Raw genomic sequence first — 19,244 nt, forward strand, 5'->3', positions numbered from 1 at the left:
TTCCAGATGTACGTGTTTCTAGTCGCAAAGAATTCTCCCAGTAACTTACCTTCCTCAGATGTTAGACTCACTACTCTACAGATCCTGGCTTCTTATTTGCTGCCCATATTAAATAAAGAGACAACATTCACTCCTCTGCAGTCTACCAGCACCTCCCCTGTAGTTAACATGGGTGCAAATCCTGGCTCCCTCATTTTCCTTGCCTTTCACCGTTGGGATGAATATCGCTGGTCAGACGCCTGAGATTTATCCACCTCAGTAACTTCAAATCACTTTGAAGTCTCCTTATTCTCCTCTGCCAAAGCTATCTCATGCCCCCTTTCTGTCCTCCTCATTTCCTTCTCAACTCCACTCCTGCATTCCCAATACTCCTCCAGGAATTCAGTTCATACTAGCTGCCTTTACCTGACCCATACATCCTCTTTCTCTTCCCTTGCCAGCCACAATATAACATGGAAATATAGAAACACAGAAAGCCTACAGCACGGTACAGGCCCTTCACCCACAAAGCTGTGCCAAACATGTCCTCACCTGAGAAATTACCAAGAGTTACCCATAGCCCTCTATTTTTCTAAGCTCCATATACCTGTCCAGGAGACTCTTAAATGTCCGTATCGTATCAGCCTCCACCAAAATTGCCGGCAGCCCATTCCACACACTCACCACTCTCTGCGTAAAAAACCTATCCCTGACATCTCCTCTGTACCTACTTCCAAGCACCTTAAAATTGTGCCCTCTCATGCCTTTGTTGTGCGTGGGAAGTCATGACTGTATAAGCCTCGGACTATCCACATGATCAATACCTCTCATTATCTTGTACACCTCTATCAAGTCACTTCTCATCCTCCGTCGCTCCAAGGACAAAAGGCCGAGTTCACTTAACCTGTTCTCATTCGGCATGCCCCCCAATGCAGGCAACATCCTTGTAAATCTCCTCTGCACCCTTTCTATGATTACATATCCTTCCTAGAGTAAGGCGAACAGAACTGAGCACAGTACTCCAAGTGGGGTCTGACCAGGGTCCGAAATAGCTGCAACATTACCTCTCGGCTCCTAAACTCAATCCCATGATTGATGAAGGCCAATATACCGTATGCCTTCTTAACCACAGAGTCAACCTGTGCAGCTTCTTTGAGCGTCCTATGGACTCGGACCCGAAGATCCCTCTGATCCTCCACACTGCCAAGAGTCTCAGACAAAATTTATAAGAACAAGTATAGGACTGCAGGTGTTGTATATGAAGGTATGCGGTATACAGAATAAGGTAGATGAAATGTAGCACAGTTGCAGATTGGCAGGTATGACGTTGTATGCATCACTGAATCATGGCTGAAAGAAGATTAAGGGGGGAGATTAATGTCCAAGGTTAACATTCGATTGAAAGGATATGCAGGAAGGCGGGGGGGATAGCGCCATTGCTCCGTTGGTTTAAAAAAAATGAAATCAAATTGCTAGAAAGAGGTGGCATATGATTGGAAGGTGTTGAATCGTTGTGGATAGAGATAAGGAATTAAAAGGGTAAAAAGGCCCTGACGGGGGTTGTATACAGACCTCCCCGAACAGTAGTAAGGATGTGGTCTACTAATAACAATGGGGGATGGAAAATGCGTGCCAAAAGGGCAATGTTACTATAGTCATGGGGGATTTCAATATGCAGGTAGATTGGGGAAAGTCAGGTTGGTGCAGGATTCCAGGAGGGGGAGTCTCGTAACTGCCCATGAGATGGCTTTTTAGAACAGCTCGTGGTTGAGCCCACGAGGGGATCAGCTATTCTGGATTGAGTGTTGAGCAATGAACCAGAATTGATTAGAGAGCTGAAGGTAAAATAACCCTTAGGGGAAAGTGATCATAATATGATCAAATTCACCCTGGTCTTTGAGAAGGAGAAGATAAAGTCAGATGTATCAGTATTACAGTGGAGTAAATGGAATTACAGAGGCATGAGAGAGGAGATGGCTAGAATTGATTGGAAAAGAACACTGGCAGGGATGATGGCAGAGCAGCAATGGTTGGAATTTCTGGAAGCAATTTGGAAGGCAGAGGATGTATACATCTGAAAGAAGTAGAAGTATTCTAAAGGCAAGATGACACAACCATGGATACCAACAGAAGTCAAAGCTGACATAAAAGCCAATAGATATACTTTATTGGATCCCGAGGGAAATTGGGCAATAAGAGGGCATATAACAGAACGAAAATTAGTGGGAAGGTAGAGAATTGGAAAGCTTTTAAAAATTAACAGAAGGCAACTACAACAGTCATCAAAATGTTAAAGATGGAATACGGAAGTAAAACCAAAAAACAGGGGAGCAGAATTAGGCCATCGGGCCCATCGAGTCTACTACACCATTCAATCATGGCTGATCCTTTTTCTCCCCCCTCCTCAGCCCCACTCGCTGGCCCTTTCCCCTTAATCTTTGATGCCGTGGCCAATCAGGAATCTATCAATCTCTGCATTAAATATACCCAACGACCTTGCCTCCATAGCCATCTGTGGTAATAAATTCCACAAATTCACCAGCCTCGGGCTCAAGAAATTTCTCCGCATTTCTGTTTTAAATGGATGCCCCTCCATCCTGAGGCTGGACCCTCTTGTCCGATACAACCCCTGCCCCCCCCACCCCCATGGGGAAGATCCTTTCCACATCTACTCTGTCTAGGCCTTCCAACGTTTGACAAGTTTCAATGAGATTCCCCTGCAACCCACCCCCCCCCCCAACCATCCTTCTAAATTGCAGCCAGTTAGGCCATGCCATCAAGCATTCCTCATATGATAACCCTTTAATTCCTGAAATCATCCTTGTGATCCATCTTTTCTTAGATAAGGAGCCCTAAACTGTTCACAATACTCAAGGTGAGGCCTCACCAGCGCCTTATAAAGCCTCAGCATCAGATCTCTGCTCTTATATCCTAGACCTCTTGAAAGGAATGCTAACATTGCATTTGTCTTCCTCACCACCAACTCAACCTGCAAGTTAATCTTCTGGGTGTTTTGCGCAAGGACTCCCAAGTCCCTTTACATTTCAGATTATTTTTTATTTTCTCCCCATTTAGAAAATAGTCTGCACATTTATTTTTTCTACCAAAGGGCATAACCATGCATTTACTAACATTGCATTTAATTTGCCACTCTTGCCCATTCTCTTAATTTGTCTAAGTCCTTCTGCATCCTACCTGTTTCCTCAACACTACCGGCCCAGCCAATATTGATTCTTGAAAGATCATTAGTAATGCTTCCAACAATCTCTAAAGCTACCTATTTCAGAACACTAGGGTGCAGTACATCTGGTCTGGGTGACTTCTGTAACTTTGTCTTTCAGCTTTTGAGCACCTTCTCCCTTGTAATAGTAACTGCACTCACTTCTCTTCCCTCACACCCTTCAACATCTGGCACACTGCTAGTGTCTTCCACAGTGAAGATTGATGCAAAATACTCATTTAGTTCATCTGCCATTTCATTGTCCCCATTATCCATCTTCATTTTCTGGCTGTCCTATATGGACTATCTTTTATTTTGTATATACTTGCTATTATATTTCATCTTTCCCCTCCTAAGATGCTTTTAGTTGCTCCTGTAGCTTTTTAAAAGCTTCCCAATTCTCTATCTTCCCACTAAATTTTTGTTTTGTTGTATGCCCTTTCTTTAGCTTTTACATTAGCTTTGATTTCCCTGTCAGTCACGGTTGTACTATCTTTCCATTTGAGTATTTCGCTGTTTTTAGAATACATCTGTCCTGCAACTTCCTCATTTTTCTCAGAAATTCAAACCATTGCTGCTCTGCTGTCATCCCTGCTGGCATTGTTTTCTAATTTACTTTGGCCAACTCCTCTCTCATAGCACTGTAATTCCTTTACTCCACCAAAACACTGTTACGTCAGACTGTACTTTCTCCCTATCAAATTTCAAGTTGAAGTCATTCATATTTCTCCTAAGGGTTCCTTTACCCCCGTCATCACCTCTGGTTCAATACATAAACACCCAATTCAGTACATCTGATCTTCTAATCGACTCAGCAACAAACTGATCAAAAAAGCCATCTTGGGGTCAATTACCAACCTGATTTTCCCAATCCGCCTGCATGTTAAAATTTCCCATGATGATTGTAACATTGTTTTTTTTTTGACTGATTTGATGCCATTCTTTACCAGCAGAGCCATGCCACCCCCTCTGCCTCCCTTCCTCTCCCTCCGATACAACGCGTAAACTTGGATATCGAGCTCCCAACTGCAACTATCCCTCAGCCACGATTCAGTGATGGTCACAAGATCATTACCAAAAACCTGTAAAATTGCAACAAGATCATCCATCTTATTTCTTATACTCTGTGCATTGAGATATATAGTAACACTTTGAGTACTGTATTTGCTACCATTTTTGACTCAGCATCCCTAATGTACTGATAGTCACCCTGCTGACTGCAATCATCTGCCAGCCCTTTTTGATAGTCTCACTGCACACTATTTTTGCTTTTTTACCATCCATCTTATCCTGAGTCCCTTCACTCCAATTCCCTGTCAAATTGGTTTAAGCCCTCCCCAACAGCTCTGTCTGTGAGAATATTGGCCCCCCCTTGGGTTCAGATGCAATCCATTCCTTTCATGCAGATCATACCTCCTCAAGAAGAGATCCCAATGATCCAGGAACCTGAAGCCCTGCCCCCTGCACCGGCTTCTCAGCCACATATTAATCCGCCAAATCATCCTGTTTCTACCCTCACTGACACGTAGCACAGGCAGCAATCCAGAAATTGCCACTCTGGAGGCCCTGCTTCTCAGCTTTCTACCTAGCTCACTGGTTTATGTCTCTCGTTTGCTATGAAAATGGGGGACACCTCCCTCTCCCTTGCCCGGGAGAGAGAGAGAACCTGAGGGTTGTCGAATTTTGGATGAAATGCGAAGCTTTTGGGGTAACTTTGGTTTGTGTCATTATTATTGCTTAGCACACGCTTGGGCTTGGTGATTGTACCGATGTGAGTTTATTTTTGCTGGTGTGGGTAGGGGGATTATTGCTTGCTGCTGCTTATGTGTGGGAGGGGGAGCTGGGGGGACTTTGGGGTTCTCAGGTTTAACTGTCATTCATTCTTTGGGGCACTTCTCTGTTTTCGTGGATGTTTTGTGAAGAAAAAGCATTTCAGGATGTATATTGTATATATTTCTCTGATATTAAACTTGACCTTTGAAAACCTTTGAGCTCTCCAAATTCTCTCTTCAGTACCTCTTTTCTTTCCTATGTCATTGCTACCAATATGTAACAAGAGGGCTGCTCTCCTTCCCCTTCCAACTTGCTGTAGGCACAATCCAAGATATCCCTGATCCTGGCACCTGGGAAGCAACACACCATTCAGGTATCCTGTTCATGTCCACAGAATCTCCTGACTGTTCCCCTGACTGTTCCCCTGACTATTGAGTCCCCTGTCACTACCGCTCCCCTCTTCTCCTCTTTCCCTTCTGCACCACGGACCCATGCTCAGTCAGTAAGCTGGTCTCCATGGCAGTCCCTGAGAGTATCCAAAATGGTATACTTATTATCAAGTTGATGATGAGTGGGTGGAGAAGAGACATATTTATTCAGAAGTCGATATGCATCTTCACAGATTTGTGGGTTTTCAGGGAGTGAATTAAATCATTATTCATATATACCCCTATGGATATAAGCAAAATGTGATGTTTGGCCCATTAAGTCTGCCTGCCAATTATTATCCCTCTCAACCACATTCTCCTGCCTTCTCCCCATAACCATCATCTTCCTTATAATCAAGACCCTTCAGCCTCCGCTTTAAACATACCCATTGACTTTTGGCCTCCACAGCAGTCTGTGGCTAATGGGGCTAAGCACACAGCCTTGTGGTGCAACTGGGCTGATGGGGATTGGGGAGGAGATGATGTTGCCAATCCCATCTCAGTGTTTTGATACCCCATCACCAGATAAATCCCTGTAACCCCTGCCACCTCCTCTAACCACCCTCCACTCCGACAGATTGAGGAGTATCTCTGCTTCCCTTGTGTCTGAGATTGGGTTTTGATTTGCTCCTTATTAGGTCTTAACAAGTTCTTGAATAGTGTCCTATTCTCCAGCTGAAGAAATTCCTTCTAGTCTCCATTCGAAAGCGACACCCTTCTATTTTGAATCTGTGCCATTCCAGTCCTAGACTGATAGGTATCTGAGTAGCCAGGGCATCAAAGGTTATGGTGAGAAGGCGGGGGAGTGGGACTAAATAGGAGAATGGATCAGCTCATGATAAAATGGCGGAGCAGACTCGATGGGCCGAATGGCCTACTTCTGCTCCTTTGTCTTATGGTCTTTATGGTCTAGACTCCTCTCACATCCATTCTGTCTGGGCTTTGCAAAGTTTGATAGGTTTCAATGAGATCTCCTCTCCCTCTTCTCATCTATGGAGAGTACAGGCCCAGAGCTATCAAACCCTCGTCATTTGTTAACCCCTTCATTCCTGGCATCATTCTCTCCTCTAGACCCTCTCCAGCGCTAGCACATCTTTTCTTAGATCAGTGGCCCAAAACTGCTCTTAAAGCTCCAAATGGGGTCTGGCCGATGCCTTGCAAAGCCTTAGACACACAGACTTGCTTTTATATTCTAGTCCTCTCGAAATTAATGCTGACATTGCTGTTGCCTGCCTCACCACTGGTTCAATTTGCAAGTTAGTCTTGAGGGAATCCTGCACCAGGATTTACACACACACAAAGGAGGAACTCGGCAGGTCAGGCAGCATCCACGGAAAGGAATAAAGAGTCGACGTTTGGGGTCAAGACTCTTCATTTGAGCCGACGTGTGATCAAATCTTGGAAAATGGGGAAATAAAATTGCCGGGCTGTTGGGGGCGGTGTGTGTTTTGTTTTGGACAGACTCGATACCTCCCTCACAGTTTACCGCAACTTATCTAACACACGATTCTTTTATTTTCCGTTTCAGCTGCTGTCGCCATAACCTTAAGAGCCCCAAGACGACGCTTTATTTTTCGTTTGGTCCCACAAGCCGTCGCCAGCTTGAAATGCTAATAGAACCGCAAGGCGTAATACTCGTGACGAATCACAGCGAGAATACCCGTCCACTGTGATCAGAGATCTCTGCAGTTTATGAAGGTTTATTCAGCGCCGGGGAGACAGCAGTCTGCTATACTTTGAACGCTTAGCTCTTTTGTGGGTGAGTTGTCAAATTTTGTTGAAACCGGTTGAAATTGCCCGCACGCGTTACGCTAAGACAGAGGCTAGAGAAAAGCCGCGGTGACTGCGGCTCCTACTTGCTCCCAGATGGATAAATCAAATAAAGCCCTTTCGTGAGATATGTGAGATGGCCACCTAATTAGCGGTGTGGAGAAACGGAGAGATCTTGGGATCCAAGTCTATAGTTCCCTCAGAGTTGCCTTGCAAGTTGATAGGGTTGTTAAGAAGGTGTAAAGTTCTTCATTATCTATCTACTTCATCGATCTATCAACTTTATCATTTCTTGTCAGTGTCTCTTTCTGCACACACATTCCTGTGCCTGCCAACGGTTTATGGACGTACAAATAATCTGTGTATATAAGCTATCTTATGTATTTATATTTATTGGGTTTTTTAATTACTGCGGTTTTTTGTTATGTTTTTTTGTGCTGCATGGTTTTGAAGGGAGCAGTTACTCTATTGGGAGTATTCTATAGGCCCCTGGTAGCAGCAGAGATACCGAGGAGCAGATTGGGAGGCAGATTTTGGAAAGGTTCAAAAATAACAGGGTTGTTATCATGAGTGACTTTAACTTCCCTCATATTGATTGGCACCTGATTAGTTCCAAGGATTTAGACAGGGCAGAGTTTGTTGAGTGTGTCCAGGATGGATTCCTGTCACAGTATGTTGACAGACCGACTAGGGGGAATGCCATACTAGATCTATGTCTATCCCAGCATGTGAAGACAGACTCCGGCGGATTGAGCGGACGAGACCAATGGAAGGTCCAACGGTCAAGAAGGTGGTCTCTGCAAGCGTCGTGGAACGTGTAGAGCAGGACAAGACACAGAAGACGTCCTGTTCATCCACTGCGCCTAGTCCCATCTCCAGCCATCTCGACTCTGTCTTGCCACTGGATCCAGATGGGAATTGGAAAGAGAGAGTGAGGCTGACGCTGCGCAACTCTCCCTCACTTAAATCCAAATCACGCGCTAGTCTGGACACCATCATAATGGTGTTGAGGTCCTCATCGACATCACTGATGGACGAACACACACTCACATCTAGTATCATGTAACGAACCGGGAGAAGTCACAGATCTCTCAGTCGGTGACCATCTGGGGGACAGTGACAACCATTCCCTGGCCTTTAGCATTATCATGGAAAAGGATAGAATCAGAGAAGACAGGAACATTTTTAATTGGGGAAGGGCAAATTATGAGGCTATAAGGCTAGAACTTGCGTGTGTGAATTGGATTGATGTTTTTGCAGGGAAATGTACTATGAACATGTGGTCGATGTTTAGAGATCTCTTGCAGGATGTTAGGGATAAATTTGTTCCAGTGAGGAAGATAAGAATGGTAGGGTGAAGGAACCATGGGTGACAAGTGAGGTGGAAAATCTAGTCAGATGGAAGAAGGCAGCGTACATGAGGTTCAGGAAGCAAGGATCAGATGGGTCTATTGAGGAATATAGGGAAGCAAGAAAGGAGCTTAAGAAGGGAATGAGAAGAGCAAGAAGGGGGCATGAGAAGGCCTTGGTGAGTAGGGTAAAGGAAATTATGTAAAGAAAAAAAGGATGACAGGAGTGAAGGTAGGACCAATTAGAGATAAAGGTGGGAAGATGTGCCTGGAGGCTGTAGAAGTGAGCGAGGTCCTCAATGAATACTTCTCTTCAGTATTTACCAGTGAGAGGGAACTTGATGACAGTGCGGACAATATGAGTGAGGCTGATGTTCTGGAGAATGTTGACATTAAGGCAGAGGCGGTGTTGGAGTTATTAAAATACATTAGGAATGATAAGTCCCCAGGGCCTGACAGAATATTCCCCAGGCTGCTCCACGAGGTGAGAGAAGAGATTGCTGAGCCTCTGGCTAGGATGTTTATGTCCTCCTTGTCCACGGGAATGGTACCGGAGGATTGGAGGGAGGCGAATGTTGTTCCCTTGTTCAAAAAAGGTAGTAGGGATAATCTGGGTAATTATAGGCCAGTGATCCTTACGTCTGTGGTGGGAAAGCTGTTGGAAGATTCTTAGAGATAGGACCCAAGGGCATTTAGAGAATCATGGTCTGATCAGGGACAGTCAGCATGGCTTTGTGAAGGGCAGATCGTGTCTAACAAGCCTGATAGAGTTCTTTGAGGAGGTGACCAGGCATATAGATGAGGGTAGTGCAGTAGATGTGATCTATATGGATTTTAGTAAGACATTTGACAAGGTTCCACATGGTTGGCTTATTCAGAAAGTCAGGAGGCATGGGATCCAGGGAAGTTTGGCCAGGTGGATTCAGAATTGGCTTGCCTGCATCACCTTCCAGCTTCTCATATTATCCCACTCACCTGGTTCATCTGTCAGCTGCCAGCTTGCACTCCGCCTCCCCCCCCCTCCTTTTATCTGGCTCCTGTCCCCTATCTTTCCAGTCCTGATGAAGGGTTTCAGTCGAAACGTTGCTTGCTTATTCCTTTCCAAAGCAGCTGTCTGACCTGCTGAGTTCCTCCAGCACCTTTGGTTGGAGCACACTTGGAGCATAGTGTTTGCCTCATCATAGGAAGGATGTGGAAGCTTTAGAGAGGTTGCTGAGATGCACCGGGATGACAGAGCATGTCTTATGAGCTAGGGTTTTTTTTTCTTTGAAAGGAGGTGGATGAGAGGTGATGTGATCGAGATGTAGAAGATTATGAAAGGCACACAATCAATACCAGAGGGCATCCACCCTTTTTTGGTAAGTTTAGGGGAGACGTCAAAGTTATGAATTTTACACAGAGAGTGGTGGGTGACTTGAACGAACTCCCAAGGCTGGCGGTAGAGTCAGATATGTTAGGGACATGAAACACATTCTTAGATAGGTACTTAGGAGAGCTATGTGAGAAGGAAGGGCTCTCTCTCTCTCTCTCTCACACACACACTTTCTCACTCACTCTCTCACTCTGGTGTACTGTGTGTCTGAAATGTGGCTCATTCAACGGCGAGGAGCAAAGTGTTGCCGACCATGTAAACAATCTTAAGGGTTGCGGTTCCAATTAAAACTATCTTTAGCCGGTGATATTACTTTGTGTTATGTGTGTGTTATATGTACTGTACTGTGCATCTTGTGCAGAGACAGAGAGGCAGGACGGGATGAGAGGTGGAAGGGTGGGGTGGGACCGGGAGGGAGGGGTATTGGGGGTGGGGTGGTGGAAGGGGGAGGGGTATTGGGGATAGAGTGGTGGAAAGGGGGGTGGGGAGGAATGGAAAGAGGGAGAAGGAAGAGGGGTGGAGGGAATGGAGGAGGGGGGAAGAGGGGTGGAAAGGAAGTGGGAAGGGGAATGGGGTGGTGGGGGAGAGGAGGGGAAGAAAGGTGGAAGGGAAATGGGTGGGGAAGAGGAGTGGTGGGGGAGCAGAAGGGTGGGGTGGAGTGGAGGGGAGGGGAAAGGGGTGAAGGGAGAGTGGTGGGGGTGAGGGGAGGGGGAGGGGGTGGAGGTGAGGTGAGGTAGAGAGGGGAGGGGTGAGGGGAGAGGGGGGAGGTGAGAGGTGGGGGGAGAAGTGAGGGATGAGGGGAGGGGATGGAGGTGAGGTGAGGTGGAGAGGGGTGGAGGTGAGGGGAAGGGGAAGGGTGGTGGTGAGGGAGGGAGAGGGAGGGGAAGGGTGGTGGTGAGGGAGGGGAAGGGGGTAGAGGGGAGGGGAAGTGGGGGGTGGAGGTGAGGTGAGGTGGAGGTGAGGGGGAGAGGGGTGGAGGTGAGGGAGGGGGTGGAGGTGAGGGGGAGGGGAGGGAGGGGGAGGGGGAGAGGGGAGGGGAAGTGGGGGGTGGGGGTGGAGGTGAGGTGGGGAGGGGGAGGGGGAGGGGGAGGGGAGGGGAAGTGGGGTGAAGGAGGGGGATGGGGTGGTGGTGGAGGGGTAGAATATGAGGGGATGAGGGGAAGAGGGGAGACGGATGGACGGGAAAGGGGAGGAATGGGGTATGGGGGAGGTATTGAGGCCAGGGGAGTTTGTGTATAATTTTCTGTTAATAATTAACCTTCGTCACTGGTATTTGTAACATGGCCGCTGGAGGCTCTTTGTCACGGCTCGTATATCCTGCGTGCGCTTTTGTCAGTAAATAACAGTTTGTATTTGGAAGGGAGGGGAGCAGTTTGTCTTCTTTCACTTTCGGCTGCAGCCGCGGCAGTGAGCGGGGGAGAGGACGGCGATGGCCAGCGTCTCGCTGGCCCGGGACACTCTGTGCTGCCCAATCTGCCTGGAGCTGCTGAGCGAGCCGGTAACGGTGCCGTGCGGCCACAGCTTCTGCCGGGCGTGCATTGGCCGCCACTGGGAGGTGCAACAGCGAGGCGCCGGCGGCTGCAGCTGCCCGAGCTGCCGGCGCAGTTTCGAACCGCGACCCTGGCTCGGCACCAGCACGCTGCTGGCCCAGATCGTGCGCTCCCTGGCGCAGGCTTCGCCACCGGCCGCCGGGCCCGGGGACGTTCCGTGCGACTCGTGCCCGCGCCAGCAGCCGCTGAAGGCAGAGCGCTCCTGTCTGCAGTGCCAGGCCTCCTTTTGCCACAGTCACCTGCAGCCGCACCGCCAGAGCCCGGCTTTCCGCCACCACCGCCTGGCACTGCCGCTCCGTGACCTGAGCCTGCGCCGCTGCCCCACGCACGGCAAACCGCTGGAGAGCTATTGCCGCACCGAGGGCCGCTGCGTGTGCTGGGTGTGCGCCCTGCAGGAGCACCGGGAGCACCAGGTCAGCACTGTGGAGGAGGAGGCGGCTCGCAGGCAGGTGAGGGCTGTGGGCAGGAGGGGGGAGACTGGCGTATGTGTGAGAGATGTGAGATTGGCAGAGGAGGGTGGGCGAAAGTCGGGGGACGGGGTAACAGGGAGGAAGGATGAGCGAAAGGGAAGGGTGTGAGGTTGAGGAGAGGATTGGTGAAGGGATCAGGAGTTTGGGGTGAAATTGGGAGGGGAGAGGGGCTCCAGCCTGGGAGAAGAGGGTGGAGTTTAGGAGGTAGGCCTGAGGAGGAGTGGAAATGATGTAGTGAGGGAGGGGTGAAGGAGGGACAGTGTTTGAGGAGTGAGGGGTTAAGAGGTTGGGGAGAGGTGTGTAGGAGTCATGAGTCTGAGGGAGCAGTCAGATGGGAGTGAGTGCAGGAAGGAGGGGAGAGGGACTGTGTGCATGGGAGAAGAGGCTGAGAGGAGGGGCGTTTGGGGTGAGGATCCAGGGAGTGGGGTTAGTTAGGTTTGGGTTGTGAAATTTAGGGAGTGGAGGGTGATGGGCCAAGAGGTTGGGGGTCTCTGATGGATTGGGGAGAGCCATCTGAGGGTGGGGGTTGTGAGTTGGAGGGAAGATGGTCTGTGTGTCCTGAGGTGGTGGATGGGTCTTAGAATTGGGGAGGGAGGGGAGGGGAGAGAGAGTTTGGAGTGTCCATGTGAGGGAGGGGAGATGATGTCTGCGTGGGGTGGGGAAGAGCAGGCCTCTGGTAGGATCTGGGAGGTGTGGGGAGCTGTCGACCTCTGGAGTGGGGTAGGTGAATGGTAGATGTGGGAAGGTTCGGGGTCAAAGCTTGGTAGGGGAATTTCTGGAGTGAAATGGTTGTGAATAATCAGGAGGTCAGGCAGGTGAGGTGATGTGAGTCAGAGCCTAGAGCTACTTGGGACGGGGAAGGTCATGAGGAAGTGGGATGGAGTGGGGCAGCTGGTGAGTGGGTTCACTGTACTATGGAAGAGGACCTCACTGCAGAGAAAGGCCTAATCTTAGCACGACGCAAGGGACCTGGGCAACACACACAACACTTGATGGAAGATCTTGGCATGAAACGTCAGCTGTTTGTTCCTCTCTTCAGATGATGCCTGATCTGCTAAGTTCCTCCATCATTTTGCGAGTGTTGCTCTGGATTTTCACCGTCTGCCGAATCTCTTGAGCGAGACGCAAGATGCTGGAGGAACTCAGCAAGTCAGGTGGTGTCTATGGTGGGGAATAAACAGTTGGTGTCTCGTGCTGGCACCCTTCATCAGGACAGGAGAGGAAGGGGGACGAAGCCAGGATGAAGGTGGAGGGGGGGAGGAGAAGGAGTACAAGCTGGCAGGTGATAGGTGGAGCCACGTGAAGGGGAGGGTGATGAAGTAAGAAACTGGGAGGGGAAGGGTGGAAGAGGTAAAGGGTTGAAGAATAAGGAGTAGGAGAGGAGAGTGGACCATGGGAGAGAGGGAAGGAGGAGGAGGGGCACCAAAGGGAGGTGGGGAGAAAGGAAGGGGTAAGAAGGGAGCCATAATGAGTAATGAAAAAAAAGGAAATCAGTGGAGTGGGAGAAATTCACAAGAATAGGGAAATGTAGAATCTCTTGTGGAGTGACTTGATTTGAAGGTGGTGGTGCCATTAGATAATGAGGGGTCAATTGACAGAACATTAACGTTACTGCATTGTACAGTCAATTCAGCCCACTAAGTTTTGCTGGCCTTTTGATCTACTCCAAGATCTTTCTACCGTCCCACTTGGGCCTCCATTTTTCTATCATCCATGTGGCTAACTAAGTGTCTCTTTAGTGTCCCTCTACCTCACATTTAGGATGGTAGTGGGGTTGGAGAGTTCGGCATGGACTAGAAGGGCCGAGATGGCCTGTTTCCATGCTGTAATTGTTATATGGAGTGCAGATTAGTACGTGGATCTGGTGGATGTGAGATCTAGGTAAAGATTAACAGCAGTTACTTTTGTTTTTTGGCTGATTCTGTTTCAAACGATACTTTGGCTTGGCACTGAGAGGTTTGTGAAGGATTGTGTCTCTGATGCTGGGGCCAGAAGTAGGGGTTTCTGTTGCGCACTGTGTGTGCGAGCAATAGTAATCAAATATGCCTTTGGGTGGATGCAGTAGCTCGCTTGATTGTCTCAGAAGCAATTGCAATTTGGCTCCTGTTTCCAGGGTGAATATGAGTGGGAGGGTTTGAGGTTTCTCTGTGTCTGTCTGTGGGGGTGGAGTGATTGGGTAAGCTTTTTCACTGGTGTAGAGCTCTTTTGAATGAGGATGTGGGCAGCTGGTTTTTTAGAGTCTCCATAATTTTAATCCTGTGCAGAAGCTGATCATGCAGCGGAAGAGGGAACTGGAGGAACACTTACAAAGCACGGCCAACGAGATTGGAAAGTGGATTGAGAACATTGACTGTATCAAGGTGAGTGTATCTGGAGCGTCCACTGTAAGTAACTCCTGTGACTGGCCCACTGAGGGAGCAAAGCTAGCCACAGTGAACTGACCCTTCCTGGGGAGTGAGAATTTTTCATTTTTATCTTTTTTAAATTTTACAAGACCATGAGACATGGAGCAGAATTAGACCATTTGACCCATTGAGTCTGGCCCATTCCATCATGGCTTTTATTATCCCTCTCAATCCCATTTTCCTGCCTTCTCCCTGTTTCCTTTGACACCCTGCTTTAAATACGCCAATGCACCGTATGCCTTCTTACCACAGAGCCAACCTGCGCAGCACCCATGAGTGTCCTATGGACTCGGACACCAAGATCTCTCTAATCCTCCACACTGCCAAAAGTCTTACCATTAATATTATATTCTGTCATCATATTTGACCTACCAAAATGAACCACCTCACACTTACCTGCATTGAACTCCATCTGCCACTTCTCAGCCCATTTTAGCGTCCAATCATTGTTCTGCTGTAACGTCTGACAACCCTCCACACTATCCACAACACCTCCAACCTTTGAGTCATCAGAAAATTTACTAACCCATCCCACCACTTCTTCATCCAGGTCATTTATAAAAATCATGAAGAGTATGGGTCCCAGAGCAGATCCCTGAAAAAGTCTTCTTCATAGAACCATAGAAACCATAGAACCATAGAAACTACAGCACAGAAACAGGCCTTTTGGACCTCCTTGGCTGTGCCGAACCATTTTCTGCCTAGTCTCACTGACCTGCACACGGACCATATCCCTCCATACACCTCCCATCCATGTATCTATCCAATTTATTCTTAAATGTTAAAAAAGAACCCGCATTTACCACCTCATCTGGCAGCTCATTCCATACTCCCACCACTCTCTGTGTGAAGAAGCCCCCGCTAATGTTCCCTTTAAACTTTTCCCCCCTCACCCTTAACCCATGTCCTCTGGTTTTTTTCTCCCCTTGCCTCAGTGGACAAAGCCTGCTTGCATTCACTCTATCTATACCCATCATAATTTTATATACCTCTATCAAATCTCCCCTCATTCTTCTACGTTCCAGGGAATAAAGTCCTAACCTATTCAACCTTTCTCTGTAACTGAGTTTCTCAAATCCTGGCAACATCCTTGTAAACCTTCTCTGCACTCTTTCAACCTTATTTATATCCTTCCTGTAATTTGGTGACCAAAACTGAACACAATACTCCAGATTCGGCCTCACCAATGCCTTATACAACCTCATCATAACATTCCAACTCTTATACTCAATACTTTGATTAATAAAGGCCAATGTACCAAAAGCTCTCTTTACGACCCTATCTACTTGTGACACCACTTTTAGGGAATTTTGTATCTGTGTTCCCAGATCCCTCTGTTCCACTGCACTCATCAGTGCCTTACCATTAACCCTGTATGTTCTACGTTGGTTTGTCCTTCCAACGTGCAATACCTCACACTTGTCTGTATTAAACTCCATCTGCCATTTTTCAGCCCATTTTTCCAGCTGGTCTAAGTCCCTCTGCAGGCTCTGAAAACCTTCCTCACTGTCTACTACAGCTCCAATCTTTGTATCATCAGCAAATTTGCTGATCCAGTTTACCACACTATCATCCAGATCATTGATATAGATGACAAATAGCAATGGACCCAGCACTGATCCCTGTGGCACACCACTAGTCACAGGCCTCCACTCAGAGAAGCAATTCTCTACCACCACTCATTGGCTTCTTCCATTAAGCCAATGTCTAATCCAATTTACCACCTCTTCATGTATACCTAGCGACTGAATTTTCCTAACTAACCTCCCATGTGGGACCTTGTCAAAGGCCTTACTGAAATCCATGTAGACAATATCCACTGCCTTCCCTTCTTCCACTTTATAGAACATAGGACATAGAATAGTACAGCACAGTACAGGCCCTTCGGCCCACAATGTTGTGCCGACCCTCAAACCCTGCCTCCCATATAAGCCTCCACCTTAGATTCCTCCATATACCTGTCTAGTAGTCTCTTAAACTTCACTAGTGTATCTGCCTCCACCACTGACTCAGGCAGTGCATTCCATGCACCAACCACTCTCTGAGTAAAAAACCTTCCGCTAATATCCCCCTTGAACTTCCCACCCCTTACCTTAAAGCCATGTCCTCTTGTATTGAGCAGTGGTGCCCTGGGGAAGAGGCGCTGGCTATCCACTCTATCTATTCCTCTTATTATCTTGTACACATCTATCATGCCTCCTCTCATCCTCCTCCTCCTCTCCAAAGAGTAAAGCCCTAGCTCCCTAAATCTCTGATTTCCTGGTAACCTCCTCGAAAAACTCCAATAGATTGGTCAAACATGACCTACCACGCACAAAGCCATGTTGACTCTCCCTAATAAGTCCCTGTCTATCCAAATGCTTGTAGATTCTGTCTCTTAGTACTCCCTCCAATAACTTACCTACTACCAACGGTAAACTCACCGGCCTATAATTTCCCGGATTACTTTTCGATCCTTTTTTAAACAATGGAACAACATGAGCCACTCTCCAATCCTCCGGCACCTCACCCGTAGACAGCGACATTTTAAATATTTCTGCCAGGGCCCCCGCAATTTCAACACTAGTCTCCTTCAAGGTCCAAGGGAACAGCCTGTCAGGTCCCGGGGATTTATCCACTTTAATTTTCCTCAAGACAGCAAGCACCTCCTCCTTTTCAATCTGTACAGTTTCCATGATCTCACTACTTGATTCCCTGAATTCCATAGACTTCATGTCAGTTTCCTTAGTAAATACAGACACAAAAAACCTATTTAAGATCTCCCCCATTTCCTTTGGTTCCGCACATAGCCAACCACTCTGATCTTCAAGAGGACCAATTTTATCCCTCACAATCCTTTTGCTCTTAATATACCTGTAAAAGCTCTTTGGATTATCCTTCGCTTTGACTGCCAAGGCAACCTCATGTCTTCTTTTAGCCCTCCTGATTTCTTTCTTAAGTATTTTCTTGCACTTCTTATACTCCTCAAGTACCTGATTTACTCCCTGTTCCCTATACATTTCATACAACTCCCTCTTCTTCTTCATCAGAGTTGCAATATCCCTTGAGAACCAAGGTTCCTTATTCCTATTCAATTTGCCTTTAATCCTGACAGGAACATACAAACTCTGCACTCTCAAAATTTCCCCTTTGAAGGCTTCCCACCTACCAATCACATCTTTGCCAGAGAACAACCTGTCCCAATCCACGCTTTTTAGATCCTTTCTCATATCTTCAAATTTGGGCTTCTTCCAGTTCAGAACCTCAACCCTTGGACCAGATCTATCCTTGTCCATGATCAAATTGAAACTAATGGTGTTATGATCACTGGAACCAAAGTGCTCCCCTACACAGACTTCCGTCACTTGTCCTAACTCGTTTCCTAACAGGAGATCCAATATTGCATCCCCTCTAGTTGGTCCCTCTATATATTGATTTAGAAAACTTTCCTGAACACATCTTACAAACTCTAAACCATCTAGACCCCTAACAGTATGGGAGTCCCAATCAATGTATGAAAAATTAAAATCCCCTACCACCACAACTTTATGTTTCCTGCAGTTGCCTGCTATCTCTCTGCAGATTTGTTCTTCCAAGTCTCGTTGACTATTGGGTGGTCTGTAATTCAATCCCACTAATGTGGCCATACCTTTCCTGTTTCTCTGCTCCACCTATAAGGACTCAGTAGACAAGCCCTCTAATCTGTCCTGCCTGAGTACTGCTGTAATATTTTCCCTAACAAGCAATGCTACTCCCCCACCTTTCATTCCTCTGCCTCGATCACATCTGAAACATCGGAACCCTGGAATATTAAGCTGCCAGTCCTGCCCCTCCTGTAGCCAAGTTTCACTAATTGCTATAACGTCATAATTCCACGTGCCAATCCATGCCCTCAACTCATCCGCCTTCCCTGCAATACTCTTAGCATTGAAATATATACACCTCGGAAGATATTTACCACCACTCACAACCTTTCTATCAGCGGATTTGCTTGAACTTTTAACATCATTTATTTTCACCCCAGCCACACTGTCAGCTCTGGCACTCTGGTTCCCATCCCCCTGCAAATCTAGTTTAAAGCCTCCCCAATAGCACCAACAAACCTCCCTGAAAGGATATTGGTCCTCCTGTAGTTCAAGTGTAACCTGTCTCTCTTGTACAGGTCCCACCTGCCCCAGAAGATGTCCCAATGATCCTGAAATCTGAAACCCTGCCCCCTACACCAGTTCCTCGGCCACTTTTTCCTCCTCCAGAGCATCCTATTCCTACCCTCACTGGCACCTAGCACAGGTAGCAATCCTGAGATTACCACCCTCGAGGTCCTGCTTTTCAACTTCCTACCAAACTCTCTATACTCACTGTCCAGGACCTCCTCACTCTTCCTTGCTATGTCATTGGTACCGATGTGCACCACGACATCTGGCTGGTTACCCTCCCACTTCAGAATGTCATGCAATCGATCAGAGACATCCTTGACCCTGGCACCTGGGAGGCAACAAACAATCCTGGATTCTCTGTCACGACCACAGAACTTCCTATCTGCACCTCTAACTATCGTCCCCTATCACTACCGCTCTCCTCTTTTTCCACCCTCCCTTCTGCACTGCGGAGCCAGACTCAGTGCCAGAGATCCAGCTACTGCAGCTTGTCCCAGGTAAGTCATCCGCCCCAACAGTATCCAATGCAGTATACTTGTTGTTGAGGGGAATGGCCACAGGGGAACCCTGCTCTGCCTGCCCTTTCCTCTTCCCTCGCCTGACAGTGACCCAATTTCCTGTCTTCTGCTCCTTTGGTGTAACTACCTCCCTGTAGCTACTATCTATAATCTCCTCATTCTCCTGAATGATCCGCAGGTCGTCCAGCTCCTGCTCCAGTTCCCTAACACGGTTTGTCAGGAGCTGCAGCTGGATGCACTTCTTGCAGGTGTCGTTGTCAGGGACACCGGAGGG

General features: G+C 47.6%; 2 protein-coding genes across 12 annotated transcripts in view; one reads left to right on the forward strand and one right to left on the reverse strand.

The window, feature by feature from the left end:
• Window positions 1-19,244, reverse strand: part of LOC134350348 (uncharacterized) — a 53,654-nt gene that overhangs the window by 30,351 nt on the left and 4,059 nt on the right. The gene's annotated exons all lie outside the window — the stretch shown is intronic.
• LOC134350349 (E3 ubiquitin-protein ligase TRIM47-like) overlaps window positions 11,127-19,244 on the forward strand; it is a 132,444-nt gene continuing 124,326 nt past the window's right edge. For 3 of the 11 annotated variants that reach the window (XR_010018875.1, XR_010018876.1, XM_063055419.1), the window contains exons 1-2: window positions 11,130-11,890; window positions 14,176-14,271. Coding sequence is in view for 8 of the 11 variants with exons in the window: in XM_063055419.1 (XP_062911489.1) it covers window positions 11,321-11,890; window positions 14,176-14,271 (666 nt within the window). In the remaining 3 variants the exon portion in view is untranslated. Of the gene's footprint in view, window positions 11,891-14,175; window positions 14,272-19,244 lie in introns of all 11 variants that reach the window. The other 8 variants (XM_063055422.1, XM_063055420.1, XM_063055424.1 and 5 more) reach the window with 6 other exon arrangements.

Source organism: Mobula hypostoma, chromosome 8 (genome assembly GCF_963921235.1).
Source record: "Mobula hypostoma chromosome 8, sMobHyp1.1, whole genome shotgun sequence".
Lineage (NCBI taxonomy): Eukaryota > Metazoa > Chordata > Chondrichthyes > Myliobatiformes > Myliobatidae > Mobula > Mobula hypostoma.